Source organism: Leguminivora glycinivorella, chromosome 13 (genome assembly GCF_023078275.1).
Source record: "Leguminivora glycinivorella isolate SPB_JAAS2020 chromosome 13, LegGlyc_1.1, whole genome shotgun sequence".
Taxonomy (NCBI): Eukaryota; Metazoa; Arthropoda; class Insecta; order Lepidoptera; family Tortricidae; genus Leguminivora; species Leguminivora glycinivorella.
Window position 1 is genome coordinate 1,417,227 of NC_062983.1, and position 20,617 is coordinate 1,437,843.

At 41.5% G+C, this 20,617-nt stretch overlaps 1 protein-coding gene across 2 annotated transcripts; it reads left to right on the forward strand.

Annotated features, from left to right (window-relative positions):
* Nucleotides 1–1,342: 1,342 nt before the first annotated feature.
* Nucleotides 1,343–15,895, forward strand: LOC125232646 (senecionine N-oxygenase-like). 2 transcript variants are annotated; one of them, XM_048138398.1, is made up of 8 exons: nucleotides 1,343–1,897; nucleotides 2,806–2,993; nucleotides 7,734–7,872; nucleotides 8,392–8,563; nucleotides 9,629–9,901; nucleotides 14,621–14,754; nucleotides 15,241–15,369; nucleotides 15,674–15,895. In XM_048138398.1, exons 1-8 carry the CDS (start codon nucleotides 1,820–1,822, stop codon nucleotides 15,872–15,874), a joined length of 1,314 nt encoding a protein of 437 aa, XP_047994355.1. In that variant the 5' UTR covers nucleotides 1,343–1,819; the 3' UTR covers nucleotides 15,875–15,895. The 2 variants fall into 2 exon arrangements, with proteins under 2 accessions (XP_047994355.1, XP_047994354.1); XM_048138397.1 differs by having other exon boundaries at nucleotides 1,346–1,897; nucleotides 14,594–14,754.
* Nucleotides 15,896–20,617: the final 4,722 nt, after the last annotated feature.

A 20,617-nucleotide genomic window follows, 5' to 3' on the forward strand; every position in this document is an offset into this window, starting at 1 on the left:
AATGGAAAACTAGTTTGACGGCCGTACGTCAGCTAATGTTTTGATGATAAAAATAGGAAAATCGTGTTTTTTATTTAATAAAAAATATTTAAGGACAAATGGTACTTACCGATGATAGGAAACACTTTGTTTAACACCCTTGCTTTTATTGGTGGTGTTTGAACAGTTAATTATCGAATACCGACCCATTTTGTATTTTTCACTGTATGTCACTTGCGGGCAGCGGTCGGGAGCAGACTGACTTGCGCGGCGAACAATGTTGCTCGCTATTTAACTTTTCCGCACGCGAAGTAGATACACTTTTTCCTTCTATCTTGATTTAGTTCTGTGTCCCAGCGTCTCCACCGCGTGCGCCGCAAAATCGTAGTCTTTATGCAAGGACGAGTATTTGCGGCGCTATAAAGACTATACAGGAGGGGTCAATTCTCCATACAAACGCTCTCGACTATTTCCTCCCTGGTTTTTGAAGATAGAGCAATGATTTTTTCAACACAGATTATTATTATTTTTATTTGTGTCGGACCGTTTTGATTTTTTTTGATATTTTTATTTTTAAAGACGCTAGAGTCAATCAAAAATTTCCAAAAACGGCCTTTTTCATTATGGCGCAAAAAGAGGTATCAGATACTCAAGTAACTAGTAACAATTATTCAAAAAAACTTAACGGTCCGACATAGATTATTTCATTGTTATTCAGATTCTTTATCAGATTGATTAAGTTTTGAAGGAGGAAACAGTCGAGAGCGGAACATCGATTTTAAAGATTTTACCGCAATATTTTTTAACTGAGTTGTTCTGAATGGACATTTTTTTCTCTGAATAGAAAATCTAGTTAATAACACTAATATATTATAGAATAGAATAGAATAGACATTTATTCGTGAACACAGACAAGACAAAATACACATAATAACAACAAGACAGAAAGTAATGAAGTGCCACGAAATGGCCTCATCTCAGCGTGTTGCTGGTGACTTCCAGCGCTGATCTTCCGATGAGACCATCAAGTGAGAAAGATTCACGGAGGGTAACAGACAGAAGAAATACAAATCACATACAAGAACGTGGTCAAACAGTTACGAAAGTGAAAACGTAACAAGAAAAATAACAACAGACTGTGGTCGAGATACATTATTAAATACTAGCTTTTGCCCGCGGCTTCGCTCGCGTTAGAAAGAGACAAAAAGTAGCCCATGTCACTCTTCATCCCTTCGACTATCTCCACTTAAAAAATCACGTCAATTCGTCGCTCCGTTTTTCCGTGAACGATGGACAAACAAACAGACACACACACTTTCCCATTTATAACATTAGTATGGATATTAAACTAGAATTCCCAAATTGAAAGGGGAGCTCCTTTCCATTTTAGCATTTTCGCTCCTGTAGCGTCTAAATGTTATAATATTTCCAAGTTCACGGTCAAGGACAAACACATCTAACCAAGTAGTCAATCCACTTGTCTCCAGTACTAAACGTAAACCTTACGTATTCGACTTGAGGTTGAAGATTGGTCAATATGTGTGACAGGCACTCCTAAAAGTTGTTTGTTCGAGTTTTGAGAGACTTGTCCGAAATTTGGTCTGACCGGTCGGTGTGACTTGTGTTACAATATTTAAGCGGAAATAAATCCCAAAATAAAATGTAACATCTGTTTCCAACAGCACTTTTGCTGACCGGGATATATTTAGACCGGATTACCTTTTTGTGTTTTGTTAATACCCCGGTCAGTATGAGTGAACAAACTAAACTCTTAGTGCTGCTGTTTAGTTAAAAAAATCGTTTTTATACCAGTTTTTAGGTTAGGTTAGACTTTAAAACAATGAGTAGATCAATGGTGGATGTGCTTGTATTATGTTTAGTTATTTTAATTTTGGATATAAATTATGGCTTTGCAAAGGTAAGTTCATATCACAATTAAGATTACAATAATTGAGGTGTTAATAATTGAGAGAGTTATAATAGAGGGGTTCCAAAAATTTAAGGAGGGAATTCTAAGTGTCATATTAAGTGCCTCTAAATCTGGACTCGGGTTGTATGTCTGCATCAATACTAATATTATGGGAAAGTGTGTGTGTCTGTTTTTTTGTCCGTCTTTCAGGGCAAAACGGAACGACGAATTGACGTGATTTTTTAAGTGGAGATAGTTGAAGGGATGGAGAGTGACATAGGCTACTTTTTGTCTCTTTCTAAACCCCCACTTCGCTAAAATGGAGAGTGAAAGTTTGTATGGAGCAATCCGCAATTTTCGAATATAACGCGAACGAAGCCGCGAGTAAAGGCTAGTTATAAATAAAATAAATAAATATTGTGGGACACCTTACACAGATCAAGCCCCAAACTAAGCAAAGCTTGTTATAGGGTGCTAGGCGACGATACACATACTTATATAGATAAACTAGCGACCCGCCCCGGCTTCGCACGGGTACTATACCTACATGTAAACCTTCCTCTAGAATCACTCTATCTATTTAAAAAAACCGCATCAAAATCCGTTGCGTAGTTTTAAAGATTTAAGCATACATAGAGACATAGGGACAGAGAAAGCGACTTTGTTTTATACTATGTAGTGATGATACATACTTATTTATATAGATAGAAAACATCCACGACTCAGGAACAAATATTTATGCTCATCCGAATCACACAAATAAATGCCCTTACCGGGATTCGAACCCGGGACCGTGGCTTAGCAGGCAGGGTCACTACGCGCTAGGCCAGACCGGTTGACTAAATTGGTCGTTGGTCGGTGGTTGGTGGCGTTGGTCTTATCATTTCGTATGTTTAAAAGTCTTTATAACGTTCCAGCCATCTCATCACACATGCGTGATTGGTGCCGGATACGGCGGTCTCGCGTCTGCGCGCTACCTAAACCAATATGGCGTCCCATTCTCTGTACTAGAAGCCCAGAGGTCTTTGGGCGGGAATTGGAGGTTCCAGACTGATTTGGAAGAAGATGGTCTGCCGCCGTTCACTGGAGTTTATAAGCAGCTGAGGTTAGTCATCTTTAACCATAGAGAAATAAGTAAGGGAAGAGTTGTAAAATGTGGATTATTTGTATAGCCATAGTTAAGTGACATCTAGCGACAGTCACGCGTTAATCACGCGTCAAATAGCGTGAATTATCAGTACCACTACTCGATACTAGGTGGAAACTGTGTCTCGTCAGCCAAAAACTTAATATTAGAACAATTTACAACTTATATTACAAGCAGAAGGAATTGAAAACAGAATACTGATTAATACTATTGTAATTTTCGCTAAAAATTGGTGAGCATTAGACTTTTCGTTCGTCGCGACATCTTTTGACAAGTAGCAGTACTGATAGTTTACGTCACAGTTGACGCGTGATTGTCGTTAGATGTCACTTAATTATGCCTATACAAATAACTCGCATTTACTGATGTACGGAATTACAAACTATTCCCTTAGTTATTCCTCTATGTCTTTAACCAAGATATATTATAGTGTAGTCCAGAGGTATTTAAAAAAAAACCGGTCAAGTGCGAGTCGGACTCGCTCACCGAGGGTTCCGTACAAACTTTCAATAGTTGAATCATCAAAATGTTATTCATAGAACTCTACAGATTTGACTAAATCCCTCAAGACTCAATTTCCCACATAACAAGTAATATTTTAATATACAATTTTATTGTTAGACAATGTCCAAATAAAATCAAGACTACTCGACTTCAATAGTTTACGACTTACGACATGTCGAACGGACGCTCCTGAACCGACCTCATTATATCAGGAAAAACGCGATGTAGGAAATGAGCGTTCAACGTACAACGACATCTATCGGCAAATTGAGTAAACTAATGCGCGCGAGCTAGTATGGAAGATGATTTTTATGGAATAATTGTTTATTGCGTGAACCGATTTTAACCATTTTACCTCTATTTGAAAGCAGGTAATTTCATTGTTATTTTGTTAAAAAATACAGGTACAATAAACACCCGCAAGGGTGTTGAAATTAAAAATGTAAATCTGAAAGGTTTTTTATGAATAAAGAAAAAAGTTTTCAAGATACGTGTACGGTTTTATTTCTCCTGTAATATTCATTATAATAGCCATGTTTGGTCAAAATTTCATAAATTTATGTTGGTAAACTTCGGAGATAAGGGGGGGAACGGTATTTTTTTTTACATTTTCCTTCAAAAAACATTTTTTTTCCATAACCATAAAATTATAAAAAATAGTTTTGATATGTACAATTTGAGCTCTTTCTAACGATACCCCACTTGACCTAGTTACTTGAAATTTTCAGTTTGCCCCCCCTTCATTTTGGCCATTTTCTATCATTTATATTAATTAATATAAAAAAAAATACTTTCAACTTGTAGAGGTTCACAATATTTATAACTATTCCAAATTTCATATCGATAGCATAAGTAGTTCTCGAGATATTTAACAATGTGACAGACGGACAGACAGACGGACAGAGTCGCACCATAAGGGTTCCTGTTGTACCTTTTTGGTACGGAACCCTAAAAATGGGTCTCTTATACACCTATAATCCGATCCGATAGAAACTTAAGTTACTATTATACTTTTGGTAGTTGTTGTTACCAACCTTGTCTCGTATAGTATAATATCAGTAACGAATATTCAAACAGTCATTCTTTTCATTTCGTAACAAACATACATTTATAATAATTTTAATTTTACAAAAAATACAACAAAAAACCTCAGACATCATAAATACAATTAAAACTTAACCTAAAATTAAAACTAAATATAAAATACTTCCCCTAATTCACCTCCCTCTGGCATAGTCGCCAGGACACTCGCAGCGTTTCCTCTCTGCACCGCCAGACTCAGCCTTTGTGCAAAGAAAGCGCCCGCTCGTTGGTCCCCTGAGACGCCTACAAGCCTGACCGACACCTCCTTAACGAACTTCTTGGTGTCGCTCGACCACGGACCGAAAGTCTCCATTGCAAGCGCCGCAAACTCGTACTCATTTGACAGAAACGCGTATTTGCGGCGCTTGGGTCCATATTGGCTCTTATAAAATTATTTGTTATAAAATTATTGTTTATACCGATTTGTGCTCCGAATGATCATTTCTCATAATTTTACTTATCATAATTTTGTTTCATTATTATCAATAGTACTACTATCACTGTTCATAATAATCATTTAGTTGAAAATTTTTAATCATAAATTCTATACAAATATTTAATAACATTCATAATTTTGTGTTTAAGAAAATCATTCATCATAAAATTATTTAAAAAGTTTTGGGGAAGTTCTATGAAAAACTTGTGCCATTTATAGAAGCACGCTTGAAGCTTTTACAGTGACATATACAATTTACATTAAAAATTCGTTTCTGGTTTGCTCACGGTCAACCTAACACGCTCCTCCTCGCTACGCTCGTCGTCGCACCTAACTGGACTGTCACAATGTGATGTCTGTTCTGTTAACAATAATATAACGATAAATTATATTACTCGCAATCGTTATGATCAATCCATATCCATACTAATATTATAAATGCGAAAGTAACTCTGTCTGTCTGTCTGTCTGTCTGTCTGTCTGTCTGTTACGCTTTCCCGCTTAAACCACGCAGCCGATTTTGATGAAATTTGGAACAGACAATCTTTAGACCCTGAGACAAAACATAGGCTACTTTTTATTTCGAAAAAAAGGGATGAAGGGGTTGAAAAAGAGGTTGAAAGTTTGTATGGGATTTCTTAATGTTAAAAGATAAAACCATGAAACTTTATATTTTAGCACTTGATAAGAAATCATTAAACATATATTTAAAGTCACATACAGGTCGAACGCGATTAATTAACATTATTTTTACCTTAAAAATAAACATGGTGGGAAATAAACATTAACTAAAAGCGGGTAGATTATATTTTATTTGTCTACCCCGAACATTTATATAAATTAATATCGGGTAGTTTTGTGTTGTTTACATCTCCGGTGACATTTTGCTGGGACGTCAGTCTTCCGCGACCACGGCCAGTGCAACCTGGCCGAAACGTTGGGAAAAAAGGTAAAAATAATGTTAATTAATCGCGTTCGACCTGTATGTGACTTTAAATATGTCTACAAAGCGCGAGAACTTAAAGTGCTATATCATTAAACATCTTGATAAGGGATAGGGATAGGGATAGGGATAGCGATAGGGATAGCGATAGGGATAGCGATAGGGATAGGGATAGCGATAGGGATAGCGATAGCGATAGGGATAGGGATACGGACAATATGGGTATCGTTAGAGGGATACGGATAATCGGTCGGCGGTCTCTTACAATCAATGTGCTCTAAGACGATCGTTGTTTGCTTGCTTGAAGATTACGTTTGCGATAAGTATAAGCAAAATGTAAAAAATTGTAAGGGATAATAGAAAAAAGTACTTTTTACCCACCGATCATAATGTCGAAATACGGGCTATGTGGGATGTTTATAAAGGTTTCCCCAGCGTATATAGAATTACCTACGCTGTGGTCGATGTGTAATATTTCTACAATCATTGCAAGCAAAAGTATTATGTGCAATCGAAATAATCGCAGATAAATATACCTACAGAGAAACCTAAGGATTCAAATGAAAATCTTAATGAATACTTTTATTACGCGGGCGAAGCCGCGGGTAAAAGCTATAAGTATATAAACATAAACATTAGTGTAAAACGTATTTATGATAAATGACATTATGAACATAAGTCATTTGAAGTTACAATAGTTATTAACATAAAATTGTTATAAATAATGATCGTTATAATATAAAATTGTATGAGAAACATTTTCGGACTACCAATAATCTATATAACAATTTTATATGAACTTTGGCGCACCCGCGGCGCTTGAACATTTGAGTCCCAGGCTTCCGAGCTGACCCTTCCACGTGGGACGGTGCCAACGTATCTACGCAAGTAGCGTCCCACGCCAAAGGGCGACCCAGAGTCCATGGTACAAGAGTGCAACCAGCAACATGGTGCAAGAGTGGTATATACCTTGTCTTGGTAGCATATTGAAAAGTTCTAAGAAATTCAGTTCAATTGAATAACAACCGGATGGCTGACAATATGCCGTTTAGTTTTCTGTAATTGAAGTGAAGCAAAACCTTGGTAATAACTGGAAGTTCCAAACTGAGGTGAAAGGTCTACGTGGTGCTTTTTTTTAAACTACGTCAGAGGCAAACAAGCATACGGTCCGGCTGATGGATAGCGGTTGCCACTGCAACTCAAGGAGTGTCACGTGCGCGTTGCTATGCTAACCCATTAGAAACTTGTACACTCCTTTTTGCTGTGTTAAGTACACAGCAAAAAAGAGTGTACAGGTTCTAAGGAGGGTTTGAGTTCCCGACGACTCAAAGGACAATAGACGGAACAAATTAGTTCCGTAGGTCCTTCCGTCACCAGCACAGCGCACCCTCGTTGAGCTCTGGCAGCCTTACTAACCGGCAGGAAGACAACACTATGAGTAGGGTCTAGTGCTTCACGAAGATCTTTGTAAATTGGACTTGTGAAACCACATGCTGCACAAACTGCCCGTTAGTGTATTAAGGATACGTGTCTTCTGCCTTCAGATATGTTATTGTATTGTGGGGTAACTCATCGATGTGTAGAATTTTCATAGCTCAAAAGCTCCGTAGGTATAAGAGCGGTATACAGGTTAAAATCCTTAAAAAAATTTGACATACAATAATGCAGATCTGTCGATATTTCTATGATTAGATTACTAGATCTGTATTAGTTTTGGTTTTTTTACTTCTAGAATCAACGTCCCCAGGCAGACCATGGAGTTTGCCAACTGGCCCTTCCCCGATACCACACCGTCGTTCCCAACTGGTTCCTGCTTCTATAAGTACCTGCGGAACTTCACTAAAGCTTTCGACTTAGAGAAATATATACAGGTACAGTCAACGATGACATTATCCAAACTAAGGTTACAGTGTTGGGTACAGTCGCCATCTGATTTATCGGAGAGGGTAAAGTTCTCACGAATGTCGGAACTCACTGTACCGTTTTGGTAATAGAGGCGTATTCCAATAATTGTTACCATTTTGTTCGCGCCGATATATCGATCGCCGATAAATCGGGAACCAATATTTGTGCTCATTACATCAATAAAATGCCTATACCGAGATTCGAATCCAGGACTATCGGATTAACAAGTTAACAGGCTGTTTTGCTATCCACTTGGCCAGACAGTTGTGGTTTGTTTGTTCTAATATCACAAGGAATGTGTTGACAAATATTCAGGAACTTCATTAAATTTTGAACAAACAACTTTGTTTTTCTACCACGTAAAGAAGATGAGAAGATTTCTTCAGCAGTTATTTATCTGTCTATTTGTCTGACCTATTATTATAATAAATATTTAATTTAGAACAAGATAATTTAAATAAAAAAAAATATTCGACCTTTTCCAGTTCCGCTCTTTAGTGACGTCAGTGAAATGGGCAGATACCCAATGGGAGATATCATACATGAAGACAGACTCGAAGGAGAAGTTCAAAATATCTTGTGACTTCTTGATAGTTGCTACTGGACGTTGGAGTCTACCGAACATACCTCGATTTGAGGGTCAGGGTGAATTTGAAGGTAATCTTGATATTTTCAGTGCTCATTTTTCACTAACCGTTTAACATTTTAAGTTATTTTGTTTATAATTATATACATACAATCACGCCTGTATCCTATAAAGGGGTAGGCAGAACACATGAAACTACTAAAGCTTCAGTGCCACTCTTGACAAATAAGGGGTTGAAAGAAAACGAAACTGTGACATTGCAGTGACAGGTTGCCAGCCTCTCGCCTACGCCACAATTCAACCCATATTCCATAGTCGCGGTTAAGAATTTCACCACCCCCTTTCTTCCCGTGGGTGTCGTATAAGGCGACTATGTAGTATGGAATATAATTATATAATGTAAAAAATCTAAATTTAAATGTATAGAACTTGCTACAAGTCCCCATTGACCAATATATTATCTTATCTTAAAACTGTGGGGGTCCGTACGGATACACTTCGACCCATCGGGATATTTTGTGCAATTATCCTCTACGACCCTAAGATCCTTCAGCTATTCAGGAGCTTCTCGACCATCTCCACGTATCGGATGAAGAGGCTCATGGGTAGCTCTCTGCAGTCCTTTGGCAACAGGTAACCTGCTCCAAAGTTCTTCGCTCTTTGTCTGGCGAGGGCGTGACATTCACACATTACATGTCGAAAGGTCTCTTCCTCTTCCCCACACATACGACAATCAGTGTTGTCAGCGTGTTCCATCTTGGCTACAATGCCTTTGACCCCGTAATGGCCCGTGAACACCCCCGTTATAATTTGGAGTTGTCGTTTGCTCAGTATCCCTAGCTTTCTGATCCATCCAGTCTACCCTCTGCATAAAGAGCTTTAAATGCTTCAGACCATTGACTAATATGGTGGGAAACGCTGGCTTGGTTGAAGTTTTGGTGGCTCAGTTGACAGAGCCCTGGAATATCGATCCATAGTCAAGTCGCATCTAGGGCAGTAACTTTCTAATTTAAAATGTATTCTGAGCCTAGTGCCATCGGTTGCAGACATTTTATGTTCGTCAAAAAGTTTAATTAAATCGTTCTGCCAGTTGACAGGTTAGTTGCTAGTAATAATTTGTCCTTTTTTGTTTTTAGGCAAAATAATCCACATACAGAAGTACAAAGACCCTGAACCGTTCAGAAACTCTAGGATACTTGTGATTGGCGCTGGTCCTTCAGGGCTTGACATGGCTATGCATCTGACCAATCAGAGCGCACGGCTCATCCACAGCCACCATAAGAAGTATAACCAGCCATTCTTCGGGGACAATTATGTGAGGAAGCCCAATGTTAAACGGTTTACAAAGAATGGAGTCGTGTTTGTGGATGACAGCTTTGAGGAAGTCGATGTTGTGATACTATGCACAGGTATGGCCTATAATATCGTTAGATATTTTTTTACGCAATAGGAGGCAAACAAGCACACAGATCGCCTGATGGTAAGCGATCATTGCTGCCTATGCACACTCGAAACATTAAAAGGGTTGGAGGTGCCTTGCCTGTCTTTAAGATGGGTGTATGTTTTTTATTTTATTTCTCTTTATTCATTTTAATTCTTAGGCTAGGTTTTATTATGATTATAAAAGTAAAATACAAAACCACATACAAAACAATACAAAATATATAAACACATTATAAAAAACCTAACCTAGGGTGCCGCCAGCAGCGGGGCAGGGCCCAAGCTGCCGGCGGTTAGGGCTGCAGAGAGAGGAACCGTCGGACTATCCGCGCTGTGTCCAAGATCACCGCCTTCTGCATCTGGCCCTTGATCCAGCCACCTAGCGAGAGTCTCTTAAGATGTTGGTCGAGACTCTTCGCTATGAGACCGTTCGCTGAAACGACTATCGGAACAATGATCGTTGATTCAACATCCCACATGGCGGTTATCTCGTGAGCAAAGTCTAGGTACTTACTGGACTTGTCCTTCTCGGCTTTCACGAGATTCTCATCATGGGGGATGGTGATGTCAACGAGCACTGCCCGGCGTTGCAGTCGATCTATTATCACAATGTCAGGCTTATTGGCTACAATAGTCCTGTCAGTGATAATAGATCGATCCCAATAGAGCGTGGCACGACCATTTTCGAGAACTGGCGCAGGTAAGTACTTGTAGTACGGTACTTCGCGATCCACAAGGCCGTATTGAAGAGCAAGTTGCTGGTGAATGATCCTGGCTACGAGATTATGTCTGTGCAAGTACTCGCCGTTAGCTAGATGAGAACAACCGGAAATGATATGCCTGAGTGACTCTCCGGGACGGCGGCATGCCCGACAAATGTCGACCGTACCGTCCTTCAGGATATATTTCCGGTAGTTGTTCGTCATCATAACTTCGTCCGCAATTGCACAGGCAAAACCCTCGGTTTCTCCGAAGAGGTCCCCGAATCGTAACCAGTTCACCGATGCGAGCAGATCTACATCGGGTCCCGTGAGGGCCTTGTAGAAGCGCCCGTGTAGCTGCTTGCTCTCCCATACCGCCTTGCGGTCCGCAGTACTTAGTACCACAGGTTTGCGCCAGTTCTGTTTCGCCAAGGAGAGCGGCGTGAGGTTTCCGTCCACTGCCACCACATCACGATGCATCCCACACTCGTTGTTAAGGAAGTAATTCCTGAGATTGTACACCTCACGGTTGTGAAGATCTTTGGCGTTTAGGAAGCCTCGACCTCCGCACTTCCGAGGGATGTACAATCTCATAACAGACGAGCGCGGGTGTAACATACGGTGTGTGGTAAGCAGTGAGCGGACCCTCCGATCCAGGGCGTCCAGTTCAGTCTGGGTCCACCTTAGTATGCCAAAGGAGTATGTGAGTAGAGGCATTACCCAGGCGTTAAAGGCGCGCACTTTGTTGCCTCCTGACAAAAGACTGTTAAGGACTTTTGTGAGCCGACTGAAAAAGCGCTCCTTCACCGACCGTCTAATGCCAACATCCTCAATACCCAACGACTGTGACATACCAAGGTACTTATAGGTTTCTGATTCAGAGATAGATCTGAACGACATCGTCTCAGAAAGTTGTAAATTTTCTGAATTTACAACCTCCCCCCGCTGTACATGCATGACCGCACACTTATCGACACCAAACTCCATTCTGATGGCGGTACTGAAAACTTCTGTGGTTTTCAATAGCACCATCAGGTCTTGGGTGTTCGGTGCAAATAGTTTGAGATCGTCCATGTACAGAAGGTGAGAGATGACTTCACCCTCTCTCCGAAGCCGGCAACCTAGCCCAGAATCCTTCAGCAGCGTGCTGAGGGGATTCAGAGCTAGGCAGAACCATAATGGACTCAAACTGTCACCCTGGAATATTCCTCGCTCAATCCTTATGAAGTCCTGCGGGCCAGGGGGTCATCCCTGCCTCCTGGTTGACGAAGGACTGTGGTCCACTGCCTCATACATGCAGCCAGGAAGGATATTAAAGCTGCATCAAGTTTATACAGCTCCAATACCCTTCTCAGCCATGAATGAGGCACCGAATCATAGGCCTTCTTATAGTCAATCCAAGCGGCCGAGATGGCCCCCCTGTTCCGCCGAACTTGTTGGCAGATGGTCATGTCTATGAGGAGGAGCTCTTTAGTACCACGGGACCCAACCCTACATCCATTTTGAGCGGGAGCCAGAATGTTGTTAGCGACAATATGCGCGTTAATTTTTGTTCTCAAAATGGATGTAAGGAGCTTGTAAAGTGTAGGCAAGCACGTAATGGGTCTGTAGTTTTTTGCTTCCGTGGTACTACCGGACTTATAGAGCAGGAAAGTAACACCAGTTGTTAGGGAAGGTGGGAGAGAACCAAGATCGAGGGTTTGTTGAAATTGCGTTGCCAAACGCGAGTGCGAGCATCGAAACCATTTTAGCCAGAAGTTGTGCAATCCGTCCGGTCCAGGACTTTTCCAGTTCTGGGCCGTACGGGTAGCACAACTTACGTCGTCGGGGCTGATGGTGATAGCCTCCATAGGTTCGATGTTCTCGCACTCGCGTTCGACAACGGTCATCCACTCACCCTCCGTGTGTTCGACGGGCACCGACCAGATGCTACGCCAGAAATTAGACATGGCAGTAGCATCCGGCAGCCGCACGTCAGACACACGAGGGTCGGTTTCCTCCCACCTTCGGTATACTTTCCTTTGGTCGCTTTGAAAAATACGATTCTGCTGGAATCGGTCCACACGCTTTCTGTAGCGGCGAATACGGCTTGCCCATGCATAGACTTTCTGCTTCAGGAAGTCGATGCGCTCTGTGACATTGGCTAAATAGTCGCGGGGCCTGATGTCCGTCCCCGCGAACGCCTGGTTCACAAAGCGCATTACTCGGGGGCGATTATTACCCCTCTGAAGCAGATCAGCTTTGCAATGAGAGTCCTAAACGAGTTGATACGACGCTCGATCCGTACTTGCCATGCAGGGACACCTCCGACGGTCCTAGTTGCACGGTCAGCGTCCGGAAACTTGACTCGAGCAACACGGCACGCCGCGATGGCTCCGCAGTACATGATCGAGTGTGTATCATCTAGATCTTTACTAGTCCGTATAAATGGCTCTAGTAAAGCGTTTAAGGCTCCCATTAACGCTAGATTGCGTCTATTCATAGGCAGACGTGGTAATCGTGGCCTAGGATTGTTTGTGGAGCGATACTGCGTAATCGCCTCTTCCAAAGACCTCCTCAGTTGCTCATTAGCAGGCTCACTCACGCTCTGACTCGCGAAGTCCCCGCCGTCGTTACCGGAATCAACCCGCGGCGCCTCCGGTGCTAGGTCGGGTTCGGGCACCGGGTCCGGCGACATGGCGGGCAAATCCCGCCCCGAGGCGGGGTCCGCGCGAGCAGCGAGAGCCTCCTGGCGAAGCCGATCAAGTGTGGCGTCATCCAACCGCTTTGACCGCTGAATGACGCGCACCTGATCCGATAGACGCTGCTCCGATACGGTGGTGGATGGCTCGAGTGCCTGAAACAGAGGCAGCATTCTAGAACGGTACGCGGATAGCCGGGTTCCCCCCTCTGTGGCCCCGTAATAGGCGCGCATGACATTCTCGTTTATTTCTCGAGTCCATGTCATGCGACGCACTACACCACCGGCAGCGGGAGCCGTGGGCGGGGCAGGATGTCCCGCAGGCCCCAAGCGTGCCGGCAGCGGTGGCCGCCCTCGTCGCGCAGGTGGTGGCGGCGGCGGCGGCGGCGGCCCGCTCTCGTCGCTGGATCCGTCGGTGTCGGGCGCCGTGGCGAACTCGTCGCCCGACGAGGATGCGGACGGGGAGCTGGACGAGGCGGGCGAGGATGGTGGGCGTGCGTTTCCTTGTGCCGCTTTGGTGCGTGACCTTGTTAACATTTTCACAATGCACTTATCGCCGTTTGACAGTCCATGTTGATATCCGTGTATTTAGATTGCATTCGTTGCATGTTCGTTAGTATACATGATTTAATATAGCGTAAGAAAATACACAAAAACTGGACCACAAAAACCAAGAACGGCGATAAAAATACTATAAAAATAAATAAAATTGTGAAAATTTATCCAAAGACACGTCCGTCAGTGTCAGCGGTTTTTTTTTTTTTTTTTTTTTTTTTTTATTATTATGAATGGGCTTACTCTTGGCCACAGACTAGCCAAAGGCAAAGACGTGGCCTACGATGGAGTGAGCTCGCCCAGAAGATGCCTGTTCACTCTTGATTTGAAGGTTGCTGGGTTATATGAGCTCGGAAATGTACGCAATTATTGAAGGTTTAAAGGTCGTAACTGTCCGGAAATACCGCAAGCTATAGTTTATTCTACAGTTTAGTTGTGCAAGGTAGAAAGTATCTGGAAAAACGCACAGTTGAGGACCCATAAACTAATAAATATAAATGATGGAGTTGGAAAGTGGATGAAAAGTGGAAAAATGGTTAATAACTATATGAATTACATTAGGATTCCTTACTAGTGTAGAAATTGACAGTAGGTGCGTGGCAAAGAGCGCATAATACCAAATTAGCATTGACAAGTCACAGCCAAATTTGTATTTAAGCTTGAAGTCTTGATTCTTCAATCTGCGTGAATTGAGTTTTCAAAGATACATATTTTTAATATTTCAGGATACGATTTTGGCCTCACTTTTCTAGACGAAAGCTGTGGCCTAACTGTGTCAAGAAAATTCGTGCTACCCGTCTACCAACACATGGTGAACATTCGGAGACCTACTATGGTTTTGCTAAGTCTACCTACGCTGATAATCCCTAAAGTTCTCGACACACAGGTACTTCTCACTCCTTAGATATCTACATATTATACATATAACATACCTCATTCTTTAGACCTTCCTTTTCGTTTCTTTAACGCTCAGAATATGAAATGAATTGCCTCCTGACGTACCTACCTATTATTACTAAACGATAGAGACGAGAACGTTCAAAAGCGATGAATCGGGCGAACTGTCCCGAATCCTTCAGTCACACAAACTAGTTTTCCTTATCATCATTATTAATTATGATCACCGATCATCTGTGCATCGGACATAATTATTGTTGTTAGCCTAGTTTCCGATTTTGATTGTTGAGGCGTGATTCGCTTTTGTTATAGTGCGTTTCAGTAGCGTTAGCTTTGCTGTGCATTTCCCTAAAATCCACAAAAAAATTAAGTGAGCACGATAGGTTATCATTATCAATTTTCTGGGATTTTCTGCGGAATTGACTAGCTTACTACTCTGGCTGTACCTTGACTGAATAACTTTTTTTGACTGCAGGCAAACTACGCAGCATCATTAGCAGCAGGTAAATTTGAGCTACCATCGCAAGATGACATGATGGCTTCCTGGCTTCAGCAGTTCGGGAGTAGGAAAGTCGTCGATGTCAACTTATTGACTGATCAAATGGTAAGCATAAGTAATATGCGTATTTTGGAAGAATTTATGTAGCTACTAAAAATCCTTCATTTTTTATGTTGCCGTCTCCAGCTATTATTTAGTCTATGTTTAGTAAGAAGCAGAAAACAAACAGCGATCACCTTGTACCACGACATGAAGAGATCTCGGTCTTCGGAATTTTCATTTTATCACCTGGAGGAAATCACCTATCATTATATCTCACACAATATCCTTTTGTCTTAAAATCTCCAAATATCTAAGAAACTTTCTCCAATTCATAAATTAAAAAATCTTTTTTGTTTCCGTTTTTCAGGACCAGTATTTTGCAAATCTCTCAGCCGAAGCAGGCACTCCCCGCGTACCGCCAGTCATAACAAACATGAGGGATTTTAACGCAGTAAACCGGCTGGAAGATCTCCTCAACTACAGAGACTACAACTATAAAGTACTCGATGACCATCATTTTGAGAGATTTTACAATCCGCGTGAGGAAATTTGTGACATAGACTCCTGAGTACTGGAAGCATTGGTTTTGTTTTTGAATTTGGAACCTTTCGTTACTTAATAGAAGTTCAAAGTAAATTTTGGAATTTATGTACAATAACCTAACCACAAAATTAAAATTAAAAAAAAAACCCCGATCGCGACATAAGTAGTTGACCGATTTTCATCAAACATGGCTAAGAACACTCCCGACTAACTAACTCAGCTTTCAGACAAAAAAATCTAAATCTAAATCGGTTCATCCGTTCGGGAGCTACGATGCCACAGACAGATACACACACAGACAGACAGAACAGACAGGCGGAGAGACAGACGGACAAACAGACAGACAGACACGTCAAACTTAGTACCTACACGAGAAACAAAATATAGTACACGAGAACTGAAGAGGAATTGAAACGCGTCTGGCTCTGTCACGTCTACAAAAGAGCAATAGAGAGAGCGAGAGAGAAACACAAGCGATTGTGTCGTCGGCCAGCTATCTTAGCTGGTACTCGTACAAATCACAAATCACATGACGTGTTCCCGATTCTCACTAATCAGACAGAAGCGAAGACGTGAAGTAGTAAAGTGACCATCCTCCTTGCGTTATCCCGGCATTTACCACGGCTCATGGGAGCCTGGGGTCCGCTTTGACAACTAATCCGAAGATTTGGCGTAGGCACTAGTTTTTACGAAAGCGACTGCCATCTGACCTTCCAACCCGAAGGGTAAACTAGACCTTATTGGAATAAGTTTGGTCTCCTCACGATATTTTCCTTCACCGAAAAGCGACTGGCAAATATCAAATGACATTTCGCACATAAATTCCGAAAAACTCATTGGTGTGAGCCGGGGTTTGAACCCGCGACTTCCGGAATGAAAGTCGCACGTGGTATGCTAGGCTACCAGCTCGAGCAGTAATAAAGTATGCTCTTCTAAGTTCAGTCCTTTGTCGAAAACTGTGACATCGGTCTGTCGTCGCATTTCGATTGAATAATAGGATTTATGCGGCTAGTTCGCGAATTTCATACAGCATCGGACGTGCTGAGTAGAGAAAGTCACAGTATGTCAGTTAGAGCACATCTCGGACACTGGCGATCAAATATATTATATGAAAGAGGCGCGTTCCCAGCACACATTCTAAGCTGGCTGGCAGTCCTCAACTGTGCGTGTCTCCAGAAACTTCCTGCCCCGCACAGCTAAACTGTGGAATGAATTGTCGCCTGCGGTATTTCCGGACCGATACGACCTTCAAATCTTCAAGAAAAGAGCGTACAAAGCGTTAAAGGCTGGCAACGCACCTCCAACACCTCTGGTGTTTCTGGTGTCCATGGCCGGCAGTGATCGCTTAGCATAAGGCGACCTGTCTGCTCGTTTGCCTCCTATCCCATAAAAAAAAGCTCGTGTAGGTGAACGCGTACGACGCTTGTGTGAGATATGACAGATTAACTGTTCGCGTTTTTGACGGGCGGTAACTGTGAGGTAACCGAGAGGGGGTGATCGGTGCTTTCAGCGGGTAGCGGGAGTGGCCATACTGTACGATAGTACTCTTTATTATATACTGTGTATTATAGTCTTAGGAAACTGATATCGGGGAAGGTAATGACTTTGCACACGGGAGAAACAAAATCCCTATCTTATGTATACGTAGTGTTGAGCTTTACTATTTTGGTGTCACAAAATGGCTGATTTCGCTACATTGTACTGGTTGTCTGGAATAGTACATTACGATACAAGTGCGTAAAAAAGGGAGTTCGAAACGAGTGGCGATAGAGTAAAACACGACTGAATGGAGTGTTTTAAATCGATACGAGTTCCGAATTTCCTTTTTGCACGTGTATCGTACGACGTTTTTCAGGACAGATGAGCCTCCGAAGTTTCGACCTGGCATATAATGAACCACTTCTCGCACTACTGCGTAAAAAAACACCATCTGTACTGAAAAATATATTTTAGCGGAGATCACCTGTTGACTGCCTGCCTTCCAGTTCTTATGATAGGCGCATCTCATCGTCATTTGTATTTTTAGTCTCAAGTGTTTTTAACACCCGACGCAAAATTTCGAACGGATGAACAGATTATGATTTCTTTTTTTTTTGTTTGAAAGCTGAATTAGTTCGGGAGTGTTCTTTTCAAAATTTTTTCTACTCCCGTACTGTTATTCGTGAGTTACAAGGTCGTGCATATAACTTTAAAACCCTACATAAAAGATGTCAGGACAAGTCTATCTAGTCTATACCCTGAAAACATTTAGTAGCAGTCGCACGATATAGCTGTTTTACAGTTCAGTAAATACATTGCTACCAACTTAACAAACCAATTCGCAGAGTCGAGACTCCTTCGTTTTCTGCTGCGTTCATTGGCGACGCGTCGAATCGCATTCAAATGTATAGAACTCGATTCAACTCGGCTCGATTCGTCTTAGTGGCCAGGCTTCAAAGAACCATACCATAGACAGTTTTATTTTCATGTTTGCACTCAAACTGCATATTCAAAATGGTAGGCGGTCCACCTAGATAACTAAGATGACTGAAAGTAGGTATTTGTTGAATTTATAATTTTCTTTCAAAATAAGTGCTTGGTCGTAGAAAAAGTATTGTATGCAACGGTGTTTAACTGAGTCAAAAAATGCTCGTGGCGTCTTTATTAACAATTTTCGGCTTCGCCTCAAATTGTTACCCACGCCACTCACCTTTTTTGACCTCTTTTAACCACCAGTTGCATAAAATACTATTAACTTTCGCTGACTTACTATATGACTAGGTGACCAAAGTTATAATAAAATTGGGATGACGACTAAAAAAACTATTTAGTCCGTCAGTTAGATCATCAAAAAATGTTGGACATTTATATTTTTTCTTTTTTCTCCTAAATGAAAAATGACGACGGTACAGTGCCTTAAACTTTCGCGTGACGTCACGCCTAGGTACAATTCTTACCTAAAAGTGAATTAATGTCACAGGCCCCCACTCCGGAACTTTGATGCCCTGTATCTTAGTATTTTAGTTAAAGCGAAAAATATGTGTTCAGTATTTTTAGACGTTCTAATTCATGGACTAAACAAAATTATTATTTTTTAATTTATTCGTCATCCTTAATTATTATGCTTAACTTGCTAGCATACTGTGTTCTGTTGCCTCCACACCGCTGGCTACACTCCAGGTACAGAGGTCCAACTTCGTAATTGAAAGTTCGCCTCGAGTATGAATCGCGAATGGCGGAGACATGATATATTTCTATTATTAAATAGTACTCCCATCCTTGCACAAAACGACTTAAGCGCCGCGACATCTCTTAACACATAAAACCTTTAGTTTTGAGCTTGACTTGTGATTTTAGAAAAAGCGTAAGCGCCTATATATTTCTAAGGAGATAAGATGTTTTTAATGTGAAAGTTTGAAGGAGGCATGAGTCATTCTGAGCGGACAGAAGTTCGAATTAGCGTTTTGTCGAGTATTTGCGGATTTGATTAATTGACAAAGGATTTTGAACTTTTAGCTAAAGCGAGTGGTTAGGAGTAACGCCGTCGCGTCTCATACTTCCATATCGATAAGGTTTGATTTCGTATGCGTCGCATCGCCGTCGCGCGACCATCGCGCGACCGTCGCCCACGCAAGACACGGCGTAAGAGTCACGCATAATTATAGGGTTAAATTTATTAAAATGAGTACAGTTATCATCAGTTTGTTTCTAAGGTTCATATTAAGAACAATGGCGGCTTTTCTTACCTATATACCAAAACCTAACAAATATATTTTTTTAACAATAAATCTCTTTATTTACATGAACATATTTACATAATTATATAAGAAACTAAGACTAAACTTAAAAGCTAGCTAATGTCTAAAATAGGCCCTTGAGGCATTGTACCAAGGATACTGGCGACAATTAATTAAATATGCGATACGTAGGTATATATCATTACATTTAATAGCGAATACCTGATTATTAATATTTATTTAAACTTTATTGCACAATACAAAAAAAATACAAATGGCGGACTTAATGCTAGGTGGCATTCTCTACCAGTCAACCATGGGCTAAACCGAAAGATCATTACCCATAATTGACCAATTGGTTGTATTTTATGTTTTTCATTCTTGGAATTCAAACATTTTAAAAGTTACTTACATTAAGCAGGAATGCAATATTTTACTTATAAAACTAAGTACAACATAAAAGTACGATGTGTGGGGTATAACTCAAGGCCAGTCCCTTCGTATTTTGATGCTGAATTCATGCTAAAAATATACGCAATGCAGTTAAGATTATGCGGGCAGAGAGTTCTCTCGCATTTAAGTTGTCTACCTTGTTAAACCTGTGTCTGTTCGCATGGGCGCGGCACGGCGTCGCGTCGCAAAGAATCTTAGACGCGGTGCCGCGCCACTAGGCTTGTGCCGTTTCGTTTGTTGATCGGAGCGCTCCGATCTCGTTCAATCGCTCCCACGAACTAGTTCGCTCTTTTAGGTCTTTTGCTCATTTAGTTCAGCCAGACCAGCGACCACTGTGGTCAGAAATATCAGAACGAATGGGACCGAATAGTGTCAAAATGATACGAATAGTCTACAGATAGAAACTTTCCGGGCCGAAAGGTTGTAAGTAACCGAAGTTTAATATGAAAACTTGACTTTTTTTGTTGCTCTGCTAAGTAGCTCTCGCTCTCGGTCGGCGCAGTCACACACTCGTTCTCGATCCAAACCGCTCGCGCTCGCCGATTCTATACTGAACTAAATGAGCAAAGACCGATTCTCAGACCACGGAAAGATTCAGT

Bases quoted from the DNA above. Each gene is read 5' to 3' on its own strand.
- LOC125232646 (XM_048138397.1), top strand. From the start codon at position 1,820: ATGAGTAGATCAATGGTGGATGTGCTTGTATTATGTTTAGTTATTTTA. The intron at 9,902-14,593 runs GTATGGCCTATA...TTAATATTTCAG, and splicing joins TGTTGTGATACTATGCACAG to GATACGATTTTGGCCTCACT. The intron at 15,370-15,673 runs GTAAGCATAAGT...TCCGTTTTTCAG, and splicing joins ACTTATTGACTGATCAAATG to GACCAGTATTTTGCAAATCT.